At 45.5% G+C, this 26,186-nt stretch overlaps 1 protein-coding gene across 1 annotated transcript in view; it reads right to left on the reverse strand.

The window, feature by feature from the left end:
- LOC110525419 (cAMP-specific 3',5'-cyclic phosphodiesterase 4D) overlaps positions 1 to 25,283 on the reverse strand; it is a 53,033-nt gene extending 27,750 nt beyond the window's left edge. The window contains exons 1-2 of the mRNA XM_036979562.1: positions 24,454 to 25,283; positions 1,732 to 1,923 (exon numbers count right to left, since the gene is read on the reverse strand). Of these exons, the coding sequence (XP_036835457.1) occupies positions 1,732 to 1,923; positions 24,454 to 24,518 (257 nt within the window). The 5' untranslated portion in view covers positions 24,519 to 25,283. The remainder of the gene's footprint in view (positions 1 to 1,731; positions 1,924 to 24,453) is intronic.
- Positions 25,284 to 26,186: the final 903 nt, after the last annotated feature.

Below are 26,186 nucleotides of genomic sequence, written 5' to 3' on the forward strand. Positions count from 1 at the left end.
GAGTAACAGTTGGCCCCCAGAGTAACAGTTGGCCCTCAGAGTAACAGTTGGCCCTCAGAGTAACAGTTGGCCTCCAGAGTAACAGTTGGCCCCCAGAGTAACAGTTGGCCCACAGGGTAACAGTTGGCCCCCAGAGTAACTACTATGGTTGATCCTGTAAAACAACACACTTCACTGCACCTATCCGGTGTACTGTATGTGACAAGAAAAAAAACAAAATACCAATACAAAAATACTAAACAAACATTAACACTGCATGGCAAATGGGTTAGCTGGTAGCCTTGTGGTTAAGAGTGTTGGGCCACTAACCGAAAGGTTGCTGGTTTGAATCCTAGGTGAAAAATATGTTGATGTGCCCTTGAGCAAGTTACTTAACCCTAATTGCTCCTGTAAGTCGATCTGGATGTGTCAACTGGGAAAAGTAAAGGGACTATGAAGGGAGTATGAGCATCATGTAACATAGAGCCTGGCGAGGAGCTGGCTTGTGATCAATACCATTTAGAGAGGCAGGGTGATTTTAGTGTGGTATTCTGATAGGTGGGTTAGGCTAAGGCAGGGTCATTCAGCCACAATCATAGGGTGCGTCCAGAATGGCAGCCTATTCCCCACACACTGCACTACTTTTGACAAGAGCCCTATGTGGGTAAACAATAGTAGTGCACTACATGGGGAAGATGGGGACCATTTGGGACTCATACCTAGTGACAGGGAGAGACAGGAGGGATATGGTTACTGCCTTACTACAGACTGAATGGAGATACACTGTCTCCAGTCAATACATCATTTCCTGTTTGAGCGTAACTGGATAGTCATCTTGGTAAGGGACAGATGGTTGATGGTTACACAGCTCTATACTAATATACTTCAATGGTAACTAATCTCTGTGTCTCTGTCTGTGTCTCTCTCTGTGTCTCTCTCTGTGTCTCTCTCTGTCTCTGTGTCTCTCTCTGTGTCTCTCTCTGTGTCTCTCTCTGTGTCTCTCTCTGTCTCTGTCTGTGTCTCTCTCTGTGTCTCTCTCTGTCTCTGTCTGTGTCTCTCTCTGTGTTTCTCTCTGTGTCTCTCTCTGTGTCTCTCTCTGTGTTTCTCTCTGTGTCTCTCTCTGTGTCTCTCTCTGTCTCTGTCTCTGTGTTCACTGTTCAAGTTACATGTGTGTCCGTTACTAAAGCTAGAAGAGAGGCAGAAATTAAACTGAAGCACATTGGAAACCTTAGATGTGTGTGTATTGATTTGGTCACCTTGGGGATAATGAGTAAGTTGGTGACCCAAAGGCAATCTATAGTTGTTGTAGTAAGTGAAGCAATTTAGGACAATACATACCTAAAAATAGAGCCTTCTAATGTGATCACCAAACTAACTGAAGAATGCAAGGCCTTTACATTCTCAAGGTTCACACTCAGGGTACTACAGCTAGCTGTCCTACATGTGTAAGATTTGCTTTCCCCTACTGCTGAGGGAAACAGGCTTACAATAGAGACGTGACACCTCAATCAAACAGTGGCCTGGGGAGGGACAACAAGCACACTGACAGACAGATATCAAGTTAAATAACCCCTATGAAAACACTCAATCTCTTCAGTGAGATAAATAGTAATGCATGTGTAGAAAGAAAATGTGTGTGTGTGGATGGGGGGCGGCAATAGGTGAGCTATGATCGACTGAAATAGAACAAGAGAGAGAGTGTGAGACTGTGAGAGTGTGAACAGAGAGGCAGCTGGAGAAAGAAACACTCACATGTCACTGGCGATGGAGGAGTTTCTGGACATGGACTTGGGTGACAGGTCATAGTCCGAGTCGGAGCGGTAGAGGAAGGACTCTCTCCGCTGACTGTGGACAAAGTTGCCCTGCAGTATGAGCCCAGACCCCGGGCTGGCCATGGGGTCCAGTGGGCTGCGCCCTGACGATGTGCCGTTGTCCACATCGAAACTGTCACACAACAACCAGAGAGAGAGAAGAAACATTAGACATAATCATTAACCAGTGTGGCTGTTTGAAACACTGGATGTCTGATTGACTTTTTGTTCATTTCTGCTTTAAAGAACACTGGGCAGGTTATTTAGGATTCTAAACATTCTCTCAAATATCCAAAAGCCTTTATGTGGCAACTGTATCTCAGGCCAGTACTGCAGCTGTATTGGTGAGTAACACAGCTCTGATAAAGACATTGACTCATTGGGTCACCGCCACCACCTGGGACAATGATGTAATCCCACTGTGATGTCACCGCTCCTTAGTGTCCCCCCAGATGATCCTCACTCCAGGGATTACACCTGTCACCCAGGGTTACCTGACCTGTTACCTGGGCAACTAAACCTAATCCTCCAGTTGAAGTGATCCCCCTCCGTGTAGCACCAGACACATCATCATCATCATCGTAATCACCACTGTCAGCTATGTGGTGAGAAAAGCTGTGGTGATAACGTGTGTGCTTCCGTGCATGCGTGCTTGTGTGTGTGGTGAAGGGAACAGTGTGAGCTGAGTGGACTGGGTCAGCTGATTCTGTGCTCATCACTGTGTATATTGATGACATGTTGTTGTGGCTATGGATGGGTACAGCACATTATGCTGCCCTGAACAGCATATTCCCTCTATCACCCGGATGAAGAGCGTCTCCCTAGAACTTTAGAATGAAATCCAATGGCAGATTCTGGCCTTTGATTGAACATTCCTATTGATTGAAATACATTACATCAAAAATGGCCACTGATTCAATCTGTGTCTAACTGTAGGATTCCCTAATAGAACCATGTGGTTGTACACATATTTAACATGACATGAGATTCAGCAAGCTTATTAAAATGCCAATAACGAAAAAGGACTGCAATCAAGTCACATATTCATATATAGCACTGTCGTCGATTCCACTGTGGTGTATCATTTAAGTCTTTTCTCCCATCTTCCTGCTCCTTTCATAATACCAGGCTCATTCAGACACACAGGCATTCAAAATTGCATATAGTAGAGTGGAGGCTGCTGAGGGGAGGACAGCTCATAATAATGTCTGGAGCTGTGTAAATGGACTGGGGTCAAATACATGGTAACCATACGCTTGATGTATTAGATACCATTCCACTCATTCCTCTCCAGCCATTACCACGAGCCCCCCAAATGAAGGTGCCACCAACCTTCTGTGTATCAGGGCCTGCTGCCTACATAATGTTCCCCCTGGGTAGAGTTGCACAGAGAGGGTATATCACTGAAAACTTTTGAAGTTTACCAATAAACTACCTGCATTTTGGTAACTTTCAAGGAATAAATCAAATGTTATCAGGTGATATGTTCTAGTGGCCTTTTTAGGGAATTTCAGATTATCACAGGTTTCTGTAATTATCTCTGGCCCTCTGTGTGGACTTTACACATGTCAAATATATATTTTTTACCTAATAAAGTGCTAATAATGACAGAGCTGTAAAACATGATCCCAAATATAAACCATCAACTTAATGATGGGGGGGGCGAAATTCAAGGTTCAGTTTCAAGTTTTAACGTCACGTGCACAAATAGAGTGAAATGCCTTTCTTGCTCTAAACTCAACAATGCATTAAACAGTAACATTGCATGAAAGTAGACTGTGTGGTGAAACGTCAGCAGTACGTCCAACAGCCGGACCAGCTAACTTTCCCACTCTAGCTAGCTAGCCGACACTATGTTTACAGAGTCACGTTTAACAATAAAAATCATTCTTTTCTAATCTATTTTTGTATTCATCATTATTATTATTATTATTTCATTTTTATAAGATGTTTAAAAATATTTGATAAACAATACAAAACATGCACATACAAATACAAACATTACTACATCAGCCCTACCCAGACCCACTACTCCCACACTCTTATCTCCGGCGCCCGCATCACTTTCTGTCAAATGTTCTCAAACTGTACTATTTTGTTTCTCTCCGTCGCCCACACTCGTTCAATTTTTAGATAATAAAGCATTTTCCATTGCGTGAACGATGGAGGATTGGCTGATCTCCAGTTTTTGAGTATAAGCTTTTTTTGAAAGATAATTGATGAGAAGAGTATTGTCCAACCCATCGGGTATCTCACTACACCCTCATATGACATGTCTTGAAATATACAGACAGACGAATTGAAAGCACATTTACATTGCAAAACCTCTGACATCCATAACTTTGGATTTTATAACATTCCCAGAAGGCATAAATTATTGGGCCATTAGTAGTTTTACACTTATGACATGACTCTGCCGTTGAGCTATAGAATTTAAAAATCTTGTATAATAAATTCGATACGTTAATTTATACTGGATTAAGCGTTTCGTTAACTGTAATCTAATGGAATAATCATTTATGTTGCATGTAAATACGTTTTTATGCATGCTTATGGTGTTATAGAGGTTTGCTTTTTGCATGTTGATAATGTTTGTTTATTTTGTTGTTATGAAGGCACTAGCTGCTTTGACTAAAGGGACAAGTGGTGTATTCAGCAGGGTACTCTGCGATATTCCAGTTGGTGTCTGCAAAGCGCTTTGGAGGCAGAGAGACAGGGCCTAGGAAGCAAAGGATAGAGAGGCAGATACTGTAGGCCTTAGAGCAGGGGTGTCAAACTCCTTCCATGGAGGACAGAGTGTTTTTGGTTTCTCCTTTCAATTTGTATCCATTTAAGAACTAAATCAAATCAAATCAAAATCAAATTGTATTTGTCACATACACATGGTTAGCAGATGTTAATGCGAGTGTAGCGAAATGCTTGTGCTTCTAGTTCCGACAATGCAGTAATAACAAGTAATCTAACAAACAGTTCCAAAACTACTGTCTTGTACACAGTGTAAGGGGATAAAGAATATGTACATAAGGATATATGAATGAGTGATGGTACAGAGCAGCATAGGCAAGATACAGTAGATGGTATCGAGTACAGTATATACATATGAGATGAGTATGTAAACAAAGTGGCATAGTTAAAGTGGCTAGTGATACATGTATTACATAAGAATACAGTCGATGATATAGAGTACAGTATATACGTATGCATATGAGATTAATAATGTAGGGTAAGTAACATTATATAAGGTAGCATTGTTTAAAGTGGCTAGTGATATATTTACATAATTTCCCATTATTAAAGTGGCTAGTGATACATGTATTACATAAGAATACAGTAGATGATATAGAGTACAGTATAACGTATGCATATGAGATGAATAATGTAGGGTAAGTAACATTATATTAGGTAGCATTGTTTAAAGTGGCTAGTGATATATTTACATCATTTCCCATCAATTCCCATTATTAAAGTGGCTGGAGTTGAGTCAGTGTCAGTGTGTTGGCAGCAGCCACTCAATGTTAGTGGTGGCTGTTTAACAGTCTGATGGCCTTGAGATAGAAGCTGTTTTTCAGTCTCTCGGTCCCAGCTTTGATGCACCTGTACTGACCTCGCCTTCTGGATGATAGCGGGGTGAACAGGCAGTGGCTCGGGTGGTTGATGTCCTTGATGATCCTTATGGCCTTCCTGTGACATCGGGGGGTGTAGGTGTCCTGGAGGGCAGGTAGTTTGCCCCCGGTGATGCGTTGTGCAGACCTCACTACCCTCTGGAGAGCCTTACGGTTGAGGGCGGAGCAGTTGCCGTACCAGGCGGTGATACAGCCCGCCAGGATGCTCTCGATTGTGCATCTGTAGAAGTTTGTGAGTGCTTTTGGTGACAAGCCAAATTTCTTCAGCCTCCTGAGGTTGAAGAGGCGCTGCTGCGCCTTCTTCACAATGCTGTCTGTGTGAGTGGACCAATTCAGTTTGTCTGTGATGTGTATGCCGAGGAACTTAAAACTTGCTACCCTCTCCACTACTGTTACATCGATGTGGATAGGGGGGTGTTCCCTCTGCTGTTTCCTGAAGTCCACAATCATCTCCTTAGTTTTGTTGACGTTGAGTGTGAGGTTATTTTCCTGACACCACACTCCGAGGGCCCTCACCTCCTCCCTGTAGGCCGTCTCGTCGTTGTTGGTAATCAAGCCTACCACTGTTGTGTCGTCCGCAAACTTGATGATTGAGTTGGAGGCGTGCGTGGCCACGCAGTCGTGGGTGAACAGGGAGTACAGGAGAGGGCTCAGAACGCACCCTTGTGGGGCCCCAGTGTTGAGGATCAGCGGGGAGGAGATGTTGTTGCCTACCCTCACCACCTGGGGGCGGCCCGTCAGGAAGTCCAGTACCCAGTTGCACAGGGAGGGGTCGAGACCCAGGGTCTCGAGCTTGATGACGAGCTTGGAGGGTACTATGGTGTTGAATGCCGCGCTGTAGTCGATGAACAGCATTCTCACATAGGTATTCCTCTTGTCCAGATGGGTTAGGGCAGTGTGCAGTGTGGTTGAGATTGCATCGTCTGTGGACCTATTTGGGCGATAAGCAAATTGGAGTGGGTCTAGGGTGTCAGGTAGGGTGGAGGTGATATGGTCCTTGACTAGTCTCTCAAAGCACTTCATGATGACGGAAGTGAGTGCTACGGGGCGGTAGTCGTTTAGCTCAGTTACCTTAGCTTTCTTGGGAACAGGAACAATGGTGGCCCTCTTGAAGCATGTGGGAACAGCAGACTGGTATAGGGATTGATTGAATATGTCCGTAAACACACCGGCCAGCTGGTCTGCGCATGCTCTGAGGGTGCGGCTGGGGATGCCGTCTGGGCCTGCAGCCTTGCAAGGGTTAACACGTTTAAATGTCTTACTCACCTCGGCTGCAGTGAAGGAGAGACCGCATGTTTTCGTTGCAGGCCGTGTCAGTGGCACTGTATTGTCCTCACAGCGGGCAAAAAAGTTATTTAGTCTGCCTGGGAGCAGGACATCCTGGTCCGTGACTGGGCTGGATTTCTTCCTGTAGTCTGTGATTGACTGTAGACCCTGCCACATGCCTCTTGTGTCTGAGCCGTTGAATTGAGATTCTACTTTGTCTCTGTACTGACGCTTAGCTTGTTTGATAGCCTTGCGGAGGGAATAGCTGCACTGTTTGTATTCGGTCATGTTACCAGACACCTTGCCCTGATTAAAAGCAGTGGTTCGCGCTTTCAGTTTCACGCGAATGCTGCCATCAATCCACGGTTTCTGGTTAGGGAATGTTTTAATCGTTGCTATGGGAACGACATCTTCAACTCACGTTCTAATGAACTCGCACACCGAATCAGCGTATTCGTCAATGTTGTTGTCTGACGCAATACGAAACATGTCCCAGTCCACGTGATGGAAGCAGTCTTGGAGTGTGGAGTCAGCTTGGTCGGACCAGCGTTGGACAGACCTCAGCGTGGGAGCCTCTTGTTTTAGTTTCTGTCTGTAGGCAGAGACAACGAGGTGAGAGGAGTTCCAAACTAGTTAGTGACCCTAATTGATCAGAGAGGCTGAGAGACAGAGCCTGGGAGGCAGAGGGGATGAGGGGCCCGGGAGGCAGAGCTTGAGAGGCAGGACCTGGGAGACAGAGAGGCTGAGAGGCAGGGCCTGGGAGACAGAGAGGCTGAGAGGCTGAGAGGCAGGGCCTGGGAGACAGAGAGGCTGAGAGGCCTGGGAGACAGAGAGGCTGAGAGGCAGGACCTGGGAGACAGAGAGGCTGAGAGGCAGGGCCTGGGAGACAGAGAGGCTGAGAGGCAGGACCTGGGAGACAGAGAGGCTGAGAGGCAGGACCTGGGAAACAGAGAGGCTGAGAGGCAGGGCCTGGGAGACAGAGAGGCTGAGAGGCAGGGCCTACGAGACAGAGAGACAGAGAGGCAAGGTTTGAGAGGCAGAACCTGAGAGGCTGAGAGGCGGGGCCTGGGAGAGAGAGAGGCTGAAAGGCAGGGCCTGGGAGACAGAGCCTGAGAGGCAGAGTGGCTGAGAGGCATAGCTAGGGCTGTTGTGGTGACCATATTACTGCCACCCGGGCAGTCACTAGTTACGAAGGCAGTCAAATTCCGTGTGACCATTTAGTCATGGAAATTAAGCTTCCCCAATCTCTGATGCAGCTGATTTGATTTGATTTTGATTGGATTTTATTAAGATTTCTTTTAGTCCCCATTTGGACTAATCTTCCAAGAGTCCTTAACATTAAAATACAATTCATAATACAAACACACTTTCACATATAACACACTATTACAAACATACATAATACACTAGCATAATGACCCAATAAATACTCAATCTAAAAAAATATTGATTCTTCATCTACTATAGTCCCACAACATTTCTATATTCTATATTTAAATTGTTTTTAAATAATGTTTAAACTTATATATTGAAAGGTTTCTAGTTTGCTCAGTTAATTTATTCCATTTCTTTATTGCTCTAAATCGAAATGTTCTTTTGCCCATTTATTTTTTCTGTCTGGATAACACATGACGGTGGACAATCTATTCCTAGTATTTACGGAATGTCTGTCTCTTACCAACTGAATACCATTGTGAATAGAACTTGGCCGTTTTAAATGATGTATATTATAAAATAAGATAAGCATGTTTTTTTCAATTATCTTGTCGATTGATGACCAACCAAGAACACTGCGCATGACTGCAACAGAAGAACCATATCTCCGCCTTAAAACAATTGCTGCTTTATTCTGTGCATTCTGCAGCCTCCTAACTTCACTAGATGATGCATTTCCCCAGACCACCGAACAATAGTTCACTTGACTCTCAACCAATGCCTGTGTTATTTGCTGAAGGATTTTCCCTGGTAATTATTTAGCTATCCTTCTGATTATGCATGCTGTTTTAATATTTTTTTTACATAGATTAGTTATTTGAGATGATAAGCAGTTGTCTAGCTGCACTCCCAGTAGTTTGGTTTCTGCCACTTCTTCAATTTGTACTCCTCCCATACTTAATTGTATCCCATGCTGTTTTGGCCTTTTCCTAGTTGAACAGACCAGCATAACTTTGGTTTTCTTGGTGTTTAAAGCAAGTTTGTTATGGCAAACCCATTTCCTGATAATCTCCAAATCTCCTTGCAAAGCTTGCTGTACCTGTTGAACCGATTGTCTTGCTACATAAATTGTAGTATCATCTGCAAATATAGTAGCTTGAGTTTCGCTGATGGTCGTTAATAGCCTACCAAACTTGCTAACTGCCTGGTACTCATCACACTATTGTCCCTCGAATCACACTGACATCTATGTAAATATTACAGATAGAAGGAGCTTAGTTACCAGTATCTTTGTTAATATGGATTGTTCTAAAAAAAGAAAAGTTGACTCTGAAAACCATATATTCATTCAAAGACGAGTGGACGGAACAGTATTTATTCATTCTCTCCGCAACTAACACAAAACCAATGTGTCTGATATGCAGTGAGTCCGTAGCTCTCGTGAAAAGTGCCAATGTTAAGTGCCATTATGACACCAGGCATAGTAAATTCGATCAGAAGCATCCCCTGAACAGGGCCTCCTGGGTGGCGCAGCGGTCTAGGGCTCTGCATCGCAGTGCTAGCTGTGCAACCAGAGACTCTGGGTTTGAGTCCTGGCTCTGTCGCAGCCGGCCGCGACCGGGAGGTCCATGGGGCGACGCACAATTGGCCCAGCGGGTTAGGGAGGGCTTGGCCGGTAGGGATATCCTTGTCTCATCAGTGACTAGCTCCTGTGGCAGGCTGGGCGCAGTGCGGGCTGGGCGCAGTGCACGCTAACCAGGTGCAGTGTTTCCTCCGACGCCCGGTGCGGCTGGCTTCTGGGTTGGATGCGCGCTGTGTTGGGTTGTGTTTCGGAGGATGCATGGCTTACGCATGGCTTTCGACCTTCGTCTCTCCCGAGCACGTACGGGAGTTGTAGCGATGAGACAAGACAGTAACTACTAATAATTGGATACCACGAAATTGGGGGCAACACATTTTTTTTAAGAAAAAAAAAAGAAGTATCCCATGAACACGGAGGTGAGAACAAACAAGATTAACCAACTCAAATCCCAATATGATAGTTCCACCAAAGTCCTTGTCAATTCACTGACACCCCAACCACGTGCAATGGAGTGTCCAATGAGGATAGCTTGGGTTTTGGGAAAACACCCAAAAACATTTTCAGACGCTGAGGTGGTAAAAGAATGTACAGTGCCTTGCGAAAGTATTCGGCCCCCTTGAACTTTGCGACCTTTTGCCACATTTCAGGCTTCAAACATAAAGATATAAAACTGTATTTTTTTGTGAAGAATCAACAACAAGTGGGACACAATCATGAAGTGGAACGACATTTATTGGATATTTCAAACTTTTTTAACAAATCAAAAACTGAAAAATTGGGCGTGCAAAATTATTCAGCCCCTTTACTTTCAGTGCAGCAAACTCTCTCCAGAAGTTCAGTGAGGATCTCTGAATGATCCAATGTTGACCTAAATGACTAATGATGATAAATACAATCCACCTGTGTGTAATCAAGTCTCCGTATAAATGCACCTGCACTGTGATAGTCTCAGAGGTCCGTTAAAAGCGCAGAGAGCATCATGAAGAACAAGGAACACACCAGGCAGGTCCGAGATACTGTTGTGAAGAAGTTTAAAGCCGGATTTGGATACAAAAAGATTTCCCAAGCTTTAAACATCCCAAGGAGCATTGTGCAAGCGATAATATTGAAATGGAAGGAGTATCAGACCACTGCAAATCTACCAAGACCTGGCCGTCCCTCTAAACTTTCAACTCATACAAGGAGAAGACTGATCAGAGATGCAGCCAAGAGGCCCATGATCACTCTGGATGAACTGCAGAGATCTCCAGCTGAGGTGGGAGACTCTGTCCATAGGACAACAATCAGTCGTATATTGCACAAATCTGGCCTTTATGGAAGAGTGGCAAGAAGAAAGCCATTTCTTAAAGATATCCATAAAAAGTGTTGTTTAAAGTTTGCCACAAGCCACCTGGGAGACACACCAAACATGTGGAAGAAGGTGCTCTGGTCAGATGAAACTAAAATTGAACTTTTTCGCAACAATGCAAAACGTTATGTTTGGCGTAAAAGCAACACAGCTCATCACCCTGAACACACCATCTCCACTGTCAAACATGGTGGTGGCAGCATCATGGTTTGGGCCTGCTTTTCTTCAGCAGGGACAGGGAAGATGGTTAAAATTGATGGGAAGATGGATGGAGCCAAATACAGGACCATTCTGGAAGAAAACCTGATGGAGTCTGCAAAAGACCTGAGACTGGGACGGAGATTTGTCTTCCAACAAGACAATGATCTAAAACATAAAGCAAAATCTACAATGGAATGGTTCAAAAATAAACATATTCAGGTGTTAGAATGGCCAAGTCAAAGTCCAGACCTGAATCCAATCGAGAATCTGTGGAAGGAACTGAAAACTGCTGTTCACAAATGCTCTCCATCCAACCTCACTGAGCTCGAGCTGTTTTGCAAGGAGGAATGGGAAAACATTTCAGTCTCTCGATGTGCAAAACTGATAGAGACATACCCCAAGCGACTTACAGCTGTAATCGCAGCAAAAGGTGGCGCTACAAAGTATTAACTTAAGGGGGCTGAATAATTTTGCACGCTCAATTTTTCAGTTTTTGATTTGTTAAAAAAGTTTGAAATATCCAATAAATGTCGTTCCACTTCATGATTGTGTCCCACTTGTTGTTGATTCTTCACAAAAAAATACAGTTTTATATCTTTATGTTTGAAGCCTGAAATGTGGCAAAAGGTCGCAAAGTTCAAGGGGGCCGAATACTTTCGCAAGGCACTGCATGTGTGAAGTTGCTGACACCTTGCTTGAAGGTGAACTAAAAGATGAGCTCATGGAAAAGATCAAACAGATCCCACTGTCAGGTTCCACGGCAATGAGGAGAACTAAAATATTAGCTGAAGATTTAACTTCACAACTTGATGAGGCCCTTCAGAATGCACCGTTCATTTCATTAGTTGTGGATGAATCAACAGAAAACATGGATAACACCCAGCTTCTGGTGGTTGTCAGATTTTATAACAAAACAAAGAAAGGATTCAGTGAGAAGCTGTTAGTTTTAACAAATCTAGAAGCACACACATGGGGAGAGGATATCCATGAGGCCATAAAAGGGATGCTGACAGACAGGGGATAGATCTGAAGTCAGAGGTCTCCATCACCACAGATGGAGCTCCAGCCATGACAGGAAGAGGGAGGGGACTGGTTGCACATTTAAAAGAGGACCACCCTGACCTGACATCATATCTCTGCATCATCCATCAATCTGTCCTGTGTGCCAGTTTGGGAAAATAGTATTCTGAGGTCATAACAATGATGATGAAACTGAACGTTTTGAGAGCAATCCCTACATCCCTACAACACCGCCTGCTACGAGGCATTCTGACAGAGGCCAATGCCAGTTTTGATGACTTACTACAGCACAACAATGTCAGATGGCTCAGCAAAGGCAGGGTTTTGGAACGCTTATGGGCCGTTCAGGAGGTCATCAAAGGTTTCTTATCAGAGCAAAAGGGTGAAAAGGCAACTTGGTTTTCTGAGTTTTTGGAAGATGAGGAGAAGATGGAAACAATTGCATTTTTGACAGACATTACATCACACCTTAATCAACTGAATGCTAAGCTACAGGGACAGAACAACACAGTGTGTGATATGATAACCGCAGTCAAAGAATGATCTCCAGGGAGAACTTGTGCACTTCCCCGATCTGTTGGTGCAAACGCAGGGAGACAAAGATGTTCCCAACCATGTTGATTTCATCCAGAAGCTTATGGATAACTTCAGGGCTCGCTTTGTTGGAAGAGAACTGTTGCTGATCATCCAGAAACCCTTCTTGGTCACAAATGTGACAAGGTTGTCAGAAGAAGCAAAACAGATCTTCAGATGGGTAGATGTTACATCACAGCAAATTGAGTTGATTAAGCTGCAATAAAATGTGTCTTTGAAGGAGCAGGCTGGTGATTGTGACCCTGTAACTTTCTGGGGAAAGATGGTGCCTGCAGCTGATGTCCCTTTTGGCACCATACATCCTGACCATGTTTGGCTCCACATCCAGCTGTGAATCAGCCTTCTCCACAATGAACTTTATTACAAACAAACACCGCACCAGGCTCACCAATGAACACCTGCACCAGTATCTATGAGTGGCTCTCACACCACTTGTGCCAAAGTTCAAAGCATTGGCAGGATACAGAAAGTGTAATTTCTCTCATTAATGCAGAGCAAGGCCCACAGACTTATACATTAATATTGCATGGCCCACAGTGACTTATACATGAATATTGCATGGCCCACAATGACTTATACATGAATATTGCATGGCCCACAGTGACTTATCCATGAATATTGCGTGGCCCACAGTGACTTATACATGAATATTGCATGGCACACACAGTGACTTATACATGAATACTGCATGGCCCACAGTGACTTATACATGAATGTTGCATGGCCCACGGTGACTCAAATGAATATTGCATGGCCCACAGTGATTCAACATGAATATTGCATGGCCCACAGTGACTCAACATGAATATTGCATGGCCCACAGTGACTCAACATGAATATTGCATGGCCCACGGTGACTCAAAATGAATATTGCATGGCCTACAGTGACTCAACATGAATATTGCATGGCCCACAGTGACTCAACATGAATATTGCATGGCCCACAGTGACGTTCTGTGCATTCAGAATAATATTTTGGTTAAACTCTTTTGTTCTCCAGAAAACATACACCCTATTTTATAAAAATTTAAAAATAATATTTCAAGGACCATGTACAATGGTTCACAGTGCACTTTTTGCATAGATAATAAGGCAACCACTTCTGTTGCATGTTTACATTCAAAAGAAGTTGTAATTATTTCAAATTGTAGTCTCATTTAATGTACATTTTATATAACAACATGTTTCCTAAGTCGTAGATGACTATGTTTGTTACTATGCAGTACCACAGCACCGATTGTCACGACTTCCGCCAAAGTCGGTCTCTCTCCTTGTTCGGGCGGCGTTCGGCGGTCAACGTCACCGGCCTTCTAGCCATCGCCGATACACTTTTCATTTTCCATTTGTTTTGTCTTTGTCTTACATACCTGATTTCAATTCCCCAATTACTTGTTCATTATTTAACCCTCTGTTCACCCATGTTTGTTTGTGAGTAATTGTTTTTATGTAATACGGTCCGTTATGTGGGCTCGCTTGATTGTATTGTATTTGTCTATTTTTGAGTAAATTACGTTTATTTACTCATATCTGCTGTCCTGCGCCTGACTCCTCTACACATGCTACACACAGACCTCATTACAGAATTACTCACCAAGAATGGAGTCAGCAGGAGCAGATAGAGGTAGAGGAGCGCGTCCAGCAGCACAGATAGAGGAGCGCATCCGGCAGCACGCAACCATATTGCAACGTCTGGGCACCGCCATGGATCACCGCCCTGGATCACCGCCATGGATCGCCTCATTCTCTCTCCCAACGAGAGAGGAGGAGGCGATCCATGGCGGTGATCCATGGCGGTGCCCAGACATTGCAATATGGTCGCGTGCTGCTGGACGCGCTCCTCTATCGCCAGAGGGAGGGCGTCTGCTCCTGCTGACTCCATTCTCGGTGAGTAATTCTGTAATGAGGTCGTCCAGCGCCTCCACCAGCCCCACTACAGCAGGCCCCACTGTCCACCCCTCCGTCACCCAGTCCCAGCGGGACTCGGCTTGTGCTCCCGAGAGAGTATGATGGGACGACTGCCGGATGGCAGGGAGCTGGGAGGTGCTGCACTTAGGGCGACAGGAGGAGGGGCCATTCCCTGCACCATCTGTGGCCGCAGAGGGCACACAACTGGTCGGTGCTGGGGGGGTTCCTCAGGGAGTCGAGGCAGCAGGCAGGGCACTATCGTGCCACCCCAGGTGAGTCATCACCAGGCTCACCCAGAGCCCCCTGTTGTTCACATGTGTTTATTACATTTCCTGAGTTTTCCCCGTATTCCCAGCATAAGGCGCTCGTAGATTCAGGCGCAGCTGGGAATTTTATTGACCGTGCATTTGCCCGTAGTTTAGGGACTCCCCTTGTTCCTGTGGATATGCCTTTCCCTGTGCACGCCCTAGATAGTCGACCATTAGGGTCAGGGCTGATTAGAGAGGCCACCGCACCACTAAGCATGGTTACGCAGGAGGGTCATAAGGAGAGAATCAGTCTCTTCCTTATTGATTCTCCTGTGTTTCCTGTGGTTCTGGGACTACCCTGGTTGGCCTGTCATGACCCCACTATTTCGTGGCAACAGAGGGCTCTCAAGGTGTGGTCACGAAAGTGCTCTGGGAGGTGTGTGGGGGTTTCCATTGGTGCGACTAAGGTGGAAAGTCCAGACCAGGTCTCCAACGTGCTCATCCACTCAGAATATGCCGGTTTGGCTCTCGCCTTCTGTAAGAAGAAGGCGACTCAATTACCACCAAATCGACGGGGGGATTGTGCGATAGATCTCCTGGTAGACGCTGCACTTCCCATGAGTCACGTGTATCCCCTGTCGTAAGCGGAGACGGCGGCTATGGAAACATATGTCTCCGAATCCCTGGGGCAGGGATACATTCGGCCCTCCACTTCACCTGCCTCCTCGAGTTTATTTTTTGTGAAGAAGATGGATGGGGGACTGCGCCCGTGTATTGACTATCGGGGGATCAATCAGATCACTGTGAGGTACAGCTACCCGCTGCCTCACATCGCCAGTGTGATCGAGTCAATGCACGGGGCGCACTTCTTCACAAAATTGGATCTCAGGAGCGCTTACAACCTGGTGCATATCCGGGAGGGGGACGAGTGGAAGACGGCATTTAGTACCACCTCAGGGCACTATGAGTACCTCGTCATGCCATACGGGTTGATGAATGCTCCATCAGTCTTCCAGGCCTTTGTTGATGAGATTTTCCGGAACCTGCACGGGCAGGGTGTAGTGGTGTATATCGACGACATTCTGATATACTCCGCTACATGCGCCGAGCATGTGTCCCCGGTGCGCAGGGTACTTGGTCGACTGTTGGAGCATGACCTGTACGTCAAGGCTGAGAAATGTCTGTTCTTCCAACAGTCCGTCTCCTTCCTAGGGTACCGCATTTCCACTTCAGGAGTGGAGATGGAGAGTGACCGCATTTCAGCCGTGCGTAATTGGCCGACTCCCACCACGGTAAAGGAAGTGCAGAGGTTTCTAGGGTTTGCCAACTACTACCGGAGGTTTATCCAAGGTTTTGGTCAGGTAGCTGCTCCCATTACCTCACTGCTGAAGGGGGAACTGCAGTGGTCAGCTGAGGCGGACAGGGCATTTGGTCACCTGAAGGCTCTGTTTACCTCGGCTCCCATGCTGGCTCATCTGAATCCCTCTTTGGCGTTCATAGTGGAGGTGGACGCGTCCGAGGCTGGGATTAGGAGCCTTGCTCTCTCAGCGCTCAGGCACGCCACCGAAGCTCCGCCCCTATGCCTTCTTTTCGAAGAAGCTCATCCCGGTGGAGCGAAACTATGTTGTGGGGGACCGGGAGCTGTTGGCTGTTGTCAAGGCTCTGAAGGCGTGGAGACATTGGCTTGAGGGGGCTAAACATCCTTTTCTCATCTGGACTGACCACCACAATCTGGAGTACATCCGGGCGGCGAGGGTTCAAGGCAAGGTGAGCCATGTTTTTACCCCTTTTGTTTTCACTCTGTCCTACAGACCAGGTTCCAGGAACGCTAAGGCAGACGCGCTGTCCCGGATGTATGACACAGAGGAGCGGTCCATGGATCACAATCCCATACTTCCGGCCTCCTGCCTGGTGGCCTCTGTGGTGTGGGAGCTGGACGCGGACATTGAGCGGGAGTTACACACAAAGCCCACTTCCCCCCAATGTCCAGCTGGGCGCCTGTACGTTCCGTCTGCTTTTCGCGACCGTTTGATCTATTGGGCCCACACGTCACCCTCCTCTGGTCATCAGTCAGACTCAGCCTCAGTGGGAAGTACTGGTGGTCCACCTTGGCCAAGGACGTGAGGGTTTATGTTTCCTCCTGCTCTGTGTGCGCCCAGTGCAAGGCTCCCAGGATACCTGCCCAGGCACCTGCCCAGAGGGAAGTTACAACCCCTACCCGTTCCACAACGGCCATGGTCGCACCTGTCGGTGTACTTCCTGACGGGTCTTCCTCCCTCACTGGACAATAGTATTTAGTATAGTATTTGTCTGTTTTTGAGTAAATTACGTTTATTTACTCATATCTGCTGTCCTGCACCTGACTCCTCTACACAAGCTACACACAGACCTCATTACACCGATAAAGGATGATATGCATCCGGAAGCCAGGAGATGCTAAATGTGTTTATGTTCATTAACACTCAATTACCGTGAGACCGACAGTTATTTGCTTGACAATCACCGGCTGACAAAATTTAGTGAGCGCCAATGCCTTAGGCATGGCCTGGGAGCCAGAGAGATAGACAGATAGAGAGGCAGGGCCTGGGAGAAAGCCCAAGAAACAGAGAGGCAGGGCTTGGGAGCCAGAGAGAGAGAGAGAGGCAGGGCCTGGGAGACAGAGAGAGAGAGCGAGAGGCAGGGCCTGGGAGACAGAGAGAGAGAGCGAGAGGCAGGGCCTGGGAGACAGAGAGAGAGAGAGAGAGGTAGGGCCTCGGAGACAGAGAGGTAGAGAAGCAGAGAGACAGAGAGGCAGGGCCTAGGAGACAGAGAAGCAGAGAGGCAGGTCCTATGAGACAGAGGCAGAGAAGCAGAGAGGCAGGTCTAGCAGACAGAGAGGCAGAGAGACAGGTCCTATGAGACAGAGAGGCAGAGAAGCAGAGAGGCAGGTCTAGGAGACAGAGAGGCAGAGAGGCAGGGCCTAAGAGAGAGAGAGGCAGAGAGGCAGGTCCTATGAGACAGAGAGGCAGAGAAGCAGAGAGGCAGGTCTAGGAGACAGAGAGGCTGAGAGGCAGGGTCTGAGAAGCAGAGAGACAGAGATGCCTTAGAGGTAATGAGACAGCGATACCTTAAGAGGCAGGGCCTGCTAGGCTGAAACGCAGGGTCTGGGAGGCAGACAGCCACGTAGGGTCTAACTGCTCTGACCTTTGGATGGAAAATGTGCCAGTTTGGACTGGTGCCTAATTAGTGAGTGAAGGGAACACATATTGTGCTCATTACGCTGTACCCAGCTTCCTGTCTTCTTTCTCTCTTTCAGTCCTGTTTGTCTCTTTCTGGCCGCTCTCTGCACCCTCTCCCTCTCTCTCCCCTTCTGTCTCGATGTCATAGTTGTAAAAGCAGCGCTGAACCCTCCCCAGTTGCTATCACACTAAGTGACTGATAAATGACGTGTTCCCCACACTAACGCCCTAGCAGCACGTTGAATAAGGGTGGCAGGTAGCCTAGCGGTTAGAGCATTGGGGCAGTAACCAAAATGTTGCTTGTTCGAATCTCTGAGCCGGCAAGGTGGAAAAATCTGTTGAGCAAGGCAGTTAACCCCCATAACAGCTGCTGCCAGGGCGCCGATGACACTGATTAAGCCAGCTCCCCGCACCTCTCTGATTCAGCGGGGTTGGGTTAAATGCGGAAGATTCATTTCTGTTGAATGCATTCAGTTGTGCAACAAGCTAGGTATCCTCCTTTCCCTTCTCTTTCCAATTATAAACCTGGACTCAGATACACCACACACACTGTTCTCATTGAGAGTTAGTCTCTGTGTTGTATGTGGGTCTCATGAGTCAGTAATTCTCCTGATGTCACACACTGCACCACCAAGCATAACTGATAATAATGCACGTGACAACCAGGATACAGTGTGTACATGTGTGCTATATATAAATGAATGGGAGAACACTGAATGCAAACTATGCGAACAAAGAGGACAAGAGGGAAAAATGCGCTGATCAAACAACATATTAAATTGATCTGTGGAATAAGTTTAAAGTGTGTAATACAGTGTGATGCTATTAATCTACAATTGATGTTCTTAACCCTGGGCAACATGGGCCTGGGAGGCTCACAGGGATATTGGTATCCACAGTACTCCACAAATAATACATTTGTCAACTCCATACTATTGCCCCAAAATGTTTTTTTTTTTTTTTTTTTTTTTACATAAATGCATTTTAATTTAAGCTTTAAAACTGCAAAGTTCTCTATCTGTGTCATGGCAAAATGGCAAAAATATTAGCTTTAAAGCTGCAACAATAAAAAACATCTCTGCCCTATAACAAAATGTGTAGAACTGCAGGAAATTTGCTTGAAAACTTGAAAACTTTCTCTCTAATGCCAAGAGGGAGGACTTTAAATGTTATTTTCCCAGGCCAGAGACCTGGTTCGTCCAGCCATCAACTGCAGGTGTTATAGTAAAACTACTTTTAGGCAATTTTCTTCACACACACAAGTTGTGTTCTGATTATGAGGGAGTCCCTGATGAATTTGCTATTACAAAAGGGGTCCCCAGTCCCAAAAGGGTTGAGAACCTCTGCTGTAGTTAGGCTACAAACCCAGTCAACTGACTTGCCATAGGGCATCTCTGAGTCACAGGTGACGGTTATTAATACACATCTCCATGGCAGGGTCATCAGAACAGTAACCACAACAGAAGGGGGTATTGACTAGATGGTATACAGCTTATGTCAGAATTTACTTTTCGTAGCAGGTTAGGAGAATTTATGCACCAGGTTAGGAATTAACATAGCAGGTCAGGAGAAATAGTTTAAGGTTAGGAAAAGGGTTAGGATAAGGATTAGCTTAAATGCCAAAATATCAACTTTTGACATGAATTTGACATAAACTGTATCCCTTTAGACACAGCAGAGGGGCTTGGTCTAGATGGCTATTAGGGAGGCCAGAGATGAGTGTCTTTGGTAAATAATCAATGTGTAGAAAGGAGAGGAGACGGTAAGGAGAGACACTGTGGTGCTGACAGTGTGTGTCTTGCCCTTGGCCACAACTAAACATGTCAGATAAACAACTAAACATATCAGCCAGCAAAAGCAAATACAGAGACAGTGGGATATGGGGAGGGAGCATTATGATGTCATACAGACGTGGCATGTGACATGGAAAATGTGAGGTGGGGTGTGTGACACAGAAAAGGAGGGGGGAGGGGTATTTCAGGGGTATTGCTTCTTTGAGACACATGGCATGTCTGTTAGGTATTGTGATTTCACACAGGGTGATATTCTGTACAGAATGGAAAGTGAGATGTGATGGATGTCACAGAGACATGGCATGGTTGGAGGGGGAGAGGTATTGTGATGTCACGGAGACATATACTGTACTGCAGCTACTGTGACATAACAGGAGGAGACATAATGGAGAGTTCCCTTGTGGTAGAACCTGCTGTTCAATCTGTCAGCCATGAAGAATTGCTCATCTCTCTCTCTCTCTCTCTCTCTCTCTCTCTCTCAATTTCAATTTAAGGGAATTTTGTTTAAGGAAACATTTGTTTACATTGCCAAAGCAAGTGAAATAGATAATAAATAAAAGTGGAATAAACAATAAAATGAACAGTAAACATTACACTCACAAAAGTTCCAAAGGAATAGAGACATTTCAAATGTCATATTATGGCTATATACAGTGTTGTAATGATGTGCAAATAGTTAAAGTACAAAAGGGAAAAAAAAACTAAACATTAATATCTCTCTCTCATTGGCTGAAAATTGGTAAGGGAAAAATGTTAACATTGACAAAGCAAGTGAAATAGAGAGTTTATTATCTATCTCTCTCTCTGTCTCTGTCTCTCTCTGTCTCTCTCTCTCTGTCTCTCTCTCTCTGTCTCTCTCTCTCTGTCTGTCTCTCTCTGTCTCTCTCTCTCTCTGTCTGTCTCTCTCTGTCTCTCTCTCTGTCGCTCTCACTCTCTCTCTGTCTCTCTTTCTTTCTCTGTCTGTCTGTCTCTCTCTCTCGCTCTGTCTCTCTCTGTCTCGCTCTCTCTGCCTCTCTCTGTCTCTCTCTCTGTCTCTCTCTCTGTCTCTCTCTGTCTCTCTCTCTCTGTCTGTCTCTCTCTCTCTCTCGCTCGCTCTGTCGCTCTCACTCTCTCTCTGTCTCTCTTTCTCTGTCTCTTTCTGTCTGTCTCTCTCTCGCGCTCTGTCTCTCTCTGTCTCGCCTCTCTCTCTGTCACACACCCACTCAATCAATGACACCTATACTATTCCAGGCAGCCCCCCCCCCCCCCCCCCCCCCCTCCGTCTCAAGGGTTTCTGTATGTTAGAAAGCATGGAACCTTTATGAGTATCAAAGCAGCCTGAGAGCTCTGATAGTGAGTTGACATAGAGCAGGCCCCAGACACTTGGTTCTGTCCTGTTCAGGCATGCAATAACGTCCACAGTAGACTCCACCTTTCCCAGTCCCAGTCCATGTGACTTACTTGGTTTGACTTGGTTTGAAAGGCGAAAGGGAAAAATGTTCAGATTCCACAAACAGAGACACGTGTGTACCCGCATGCAAACACACACACACACACACACACACACACACACACACACACACACACACACACACACACACACACACACACACACACATACAGTAGAAGTTGAAAGTTTACATACACTTAGGTTGGAGTCATTAAAACACGTTTTTCAACCACTCCACAAATTTCTTGTTAACAAACTATAGTTTTGGCAAGTCGGTTAGGACATCTACTTTGTGCATGACACAAGTCATTTTTCCAACAATTGTTTACAGACATATTATTTCACTTATAATTCACTGTTTCACAATTCCAGTGGGTAAGAAGATTACATACACTAAGTTGACTGTGCCATTAAACATTTTGGAAAATTCCAGAAAATGGTGTCAAGGCTTTAGAAGCTTCTGATAGGCTAATTGACATAATTTGTCAATTGGAGGTGTATCTGTGGATGTATTTCAAGGCCTACCTTCAAACTCAATGCCTCTTAGCTTGACATCATGGGAAAATCAAAATAAATCAGCCATGACCACAGAAAAACAATTGTAGACCCCCACAAGTGTGGTTCATCCTTGGGAGCAATTCAATTTCCAAACGCCTAAAGGTACCACGTTCATCTGTACAAACAATAGTACGCAAGTATAAACACCATGGGACCACGCAGCCATCATACCGCTGAGGAAGGAGACGCGTTCTGTCTCCTAGAGATTAATGTACGTTGGTGTGAAAAGTGCAAATCAATCCCAGAACAACAGCAAAGGACCTTGTGAAGATGCTGGAGGAAACAGGAAGAATCTATATCCACAGTAAAACGACTCCTATATTGACATAACCTGAAAGGCCACTGCTCCAAGGAAGAAGCCACTGCTCCAAAACCGCCACAAAAAAAGCCAGACTACGCTTTGCAACTGTACATGGGGACAAAGATCATACTTTTTGGAGAAATGTCCTCTTGTCTGATGAAACAAAAATATAACTGTTTGGCCATAATGACCATCGTTATGTTTGGAGGAAAAAGGGGGAGGCTTCAAGCCTAAGAACACCATCCCAACCGTGAAGCACGGGGGTGGCAGCATCATGTTGTCGGGGTGCTTTGCTGCAGGAGGGACTGGTGCACTTCACAAAATAGATGGTATCATGAGGAGGGACAATTCTGTGGATTTATTGAAGCAACATCTCAAGATATCAGTCAGGAAGTTAAAGCTTGGTCGCAAATGGGTCTTCCAAATGGACAATAACCTAAACATACTTCCAAAGTTGGGGCAAAATGGCTTAAGGACAACAAAGTCAAGGTATTGGAGTGGCCATCACAAAGCCCTGACCTCAATCCTATAGAACATTTGTGGTCAGAACTGAAAAAGCACGTGCGACCAAGGAGGCCTACAAACCTGACTCAGTTACACCAGCTCTGTCAGGAGGAATGAGACAAAATTCACCCAACTTATTGTGGGAAGCTTGTGGAAGGCTACCCGAAATGTTTGACCCAAGTTAAACAATTTAAAGGCAATGCTACCAAATAGTAATTGAGTGTATGTAAACCTTTGACCCACTGGGAATGTGATGAAAGAAATAAAAGCTGAAATAAATAATTCTCTCTACTATTATTCTGACATTTCACATTCTTAAAATAAAGTGGTGATCCTAACTGACCTAAGACAGGGAATTTTTACTCTGATTAAATGTCAGGAATTGTGAAAAACTGAGTTTAAATGTATTTGGCTAAGGTGTCTGTAAACTTCCGACTTCAACTGTAAGTCCATAAGAGAAGAAGAGTTATGACAAACTGAGAAGTAAACAACAGCCCAGTACTGGACCGATGGAGATATAAAAAATAAATCATTTAAACGATAGTATCTGTGGTCACCATCCATTCATATCAGCCCAATGCTCTGTTGTCTTAAATGACTGAAACGGCACACTGTTACAAAAGATTACAGATATAGGCATATACGATCTCACATCAGCTGAAATCTGAGTAGAAGAGAAAGATGAGGTTGAACCCTCAGGGCAGACTATTAGAGATATCCTTCTCCATGTTAATCTGATCATAATACCTGTCCTTGAAAGGCATCCTCATTCAGATGGATAACTCCGCAATGGCTTTAATGATGATGGGGCTTAGTTCACACAGGCCTTCTCCCAGTCTGAGAGGCTTATGTGGATAATTAGCAGGCTGTGTGAGAACAGAGCGACCCTAAGGCCAGGGTCGAGGAGGGAACCAGCATGCTGTGTGTTTGTTCAGGACTGGACTGTACTGCTCAGCCTGAAGTACGTCGGAGAAACCCTGTGGAAATAAACTAGTCTTCGACAGGGATCTACCCTTGCAGAGAACATGTGAGTGCAGAAGTGATGAGGGAGAAAAAGAAGCCATAGACAAGTGGAGACAGGAGGGAGAGAAGAGGGCGGGGAGAGCAGCCACCTGGAGGTGCATTCTATGGAAGAGGAGAACCCTGGGGGCGCTGCTAGGGAGACGTTCCAGAGTACATGATGATTAACATACAGCCTTTACCACCTTATGAGAGAGTATGTAACGGCTGTTGTATGGTGTTGACATGGTGAGTTCTGATGGAAACATAGTAACTAGAGACACCACAGCACAGAGGCAAACATCCATGCTGGATGACTTCTCTTCTTTTCACTGTGTTGTATAGTTAACAGAGTACAACAGAGAGGAAGACTAGAAAAAGACATCTCTCACATACAGTTACTGTAGTTAACCAAGAACCTCTCATGTTCCACAGTCAAAACAACAAATATGAACGGACAGGCCAGAGCTTGACAGCCTGAAGAAGGAAAGGAACCAGAGAACAGTGGGAAGTATGATAAGGGTGCAGGAGAGAGGGCAGAGAGGATTGAGATGACAGGCAGGAGACAGAGGCAGGGAGAGGAAGATGATGTGGAGATAAACGACAGAGCCTTACACAGGATGATGGAAAAAGAGAGAGAGAGAGAGAGAGAGAGAGAGAGAGAGAGAGAGAGAGAGAGAGGCATATTTGTGTCTTTTGGAGGGGTTGGAGTAAAAGTGGTTGGACCTTATGTGCAATTGATCGATAAAGTTACTACTAGGGAACTGGAAATTGGGCGAGTGAGAGAGGAAAGTGGCAGGACAAAGGAGAGAGAGAAAAGGGTGAGAGAGATAAAGGTTTGAGAGAGAGGGGAAAGAGAACACAGAAACAGGGAGAAACAGGACAGTGTGTGGTTGGAAGACATTGTATGTCTGTTTACCAGATTCCTTCCATGTTCCGTAGAGAGCTGATGGAGCGAGATCGTGGCTTCATAACAATACTCATGATGTCACCTTCTCTCCCACACGTTACTGTCCTGTCCAGGCCACAGCCCCCACGGTCCTGTTCAGGTCAAACCACAGACCCCACAACTCCCTAGAAAGGAAAGTGTTCCTGTTCAAACCACGGTTCCCACAGTTCCCACGTTTTCCCCTCCTGGTCAAACGGTCCTATTGTGTTCAGATTGTGGTCAAACCACAGTGGTCACTCTTCACTTCTACAGTTATCTCAAAAAGCTGTCCTGCTCTGATAAGATTCTTTTCAGACCGTGTTTCGACCTCTCCTTCGAACTGCAATAATCCTGTGCATGGGTCCAACAGAGTGGTCCTGTAATGTTCCTGTTGTGGTCGTGTTGTGTTTAGGGCTTCTGTGCCCCAGCCTGGGAGCTTATGGTCCTGACAGAAACAGAGACTGGTAGATAAGTCAGAGAACACAGGACTGGAGTTCCAACTAAAACTATTCACTACACAGGAATCCTCTCTCAGACCACAGTGTGAGTCGGATCCGCCTCCTCTATTAATCGCTCTCTCTCACCCCCTTCCTTTCTCTTTCCCTTCCTCGGACTCCTGTTTGCTCTCTCTCTCTCTCTCTCTCTCTTGCTCTGTAGTTGTTACCAACGTGTGTCAATTCTCTTCCACTTTTTTCCTTACCTCTCCTTCCTCTCCCTCTCGACAGTCTTTTCCTGGCCAGCGAGTATAAGCCCTCCTCCTCTCTTTCTTCTCCCTCTTTTTTCTCTCTGTCTTCTGACTCTTCCCTCCTTCCCTGGCCACATGTGTAAGCTCTCTCTCTTTCTCTCTCTCTCCTTCCTGCAGCTTGAGGGGGGGTTTGTGTTGGCAGGGGTGGGGTTGTTGAGGTTGCAGTAACTCCTGCAGGGGCGGGGCTCTATCCCATAGTACAGCCGCTGTCTCAAACATCAATCACACTGCTGCCAAGGTAACCAAACACCAACACCCGTGTTTTGTTATCCACAATGTGCTAGAGAAGTAGCATAGTGGCATGTGGCACAAATCCACTGTGACTTCCAATGAATTACAATTGAAGTTATCCACAGTGACTAATACAGGTGTAGTAAGGACAGAAAGTAGCTGAATAAAAGTCATAATATGAGCAATGTAAATTAAGTAAAATCTTACATATTGAGCAACTTCAATGACTGAAAACCGTTTGCATAATAGTGGAGCGAGGGAGCGAGGGAGGGAGGGACCAACCAACCAGTGACCAACCAGGAGAGTTTGAGGACTAGCCCCAGACCATTCTCCAACGTGAAAAGATTCTGTTACGTGAAATCATACCAACAACGTAAATTCAAGGTATCGTCATACATTCTAGGAAGTCTAATCCCTCCAATTAAATATCAAGTGTATAAGTCTAACTTGATCATCTTCTATTCGTTGTGGTAATAGTAAGTACTGTTTCAACTGTAGCCAACGTCTACAATCAACATTTTTCTTATCAAACAGAGAAAGAACATGGTGAATGTGGAATCAGGGTATGCTCCGGCTCTTGAGGAAGTTTTGTCAACAAACATGGAGGCTTCCACCACATGGCAGAACTTGGCCAAAGTTTCTGTCAGGGCTACTACACAAGCCCAATTACCTCATAACCTGGTCACTGAGAGAGAGAGAGAGAGAGAGAGACGAGAGAGAGAAGAGAGAGAGAGAAAGAGAGAGAGAG

Source organism: Oncorhynchus mykiss, chromosome 6, assembly GCF_013265735.2.
Source record: "Oncorhynchus mykiss isolate Arlee chromosome 6, USDA_OmykA_1.1, whole genome shotgun sequence".
Taxonomy (NCBI): domain Eukaryota; kingdom Metazoa; phylum Chordata; class Actinopteri; order Salmoniformes; family Salmonidae; genus Oncorhynchus; species Oncorhynchus mykiss.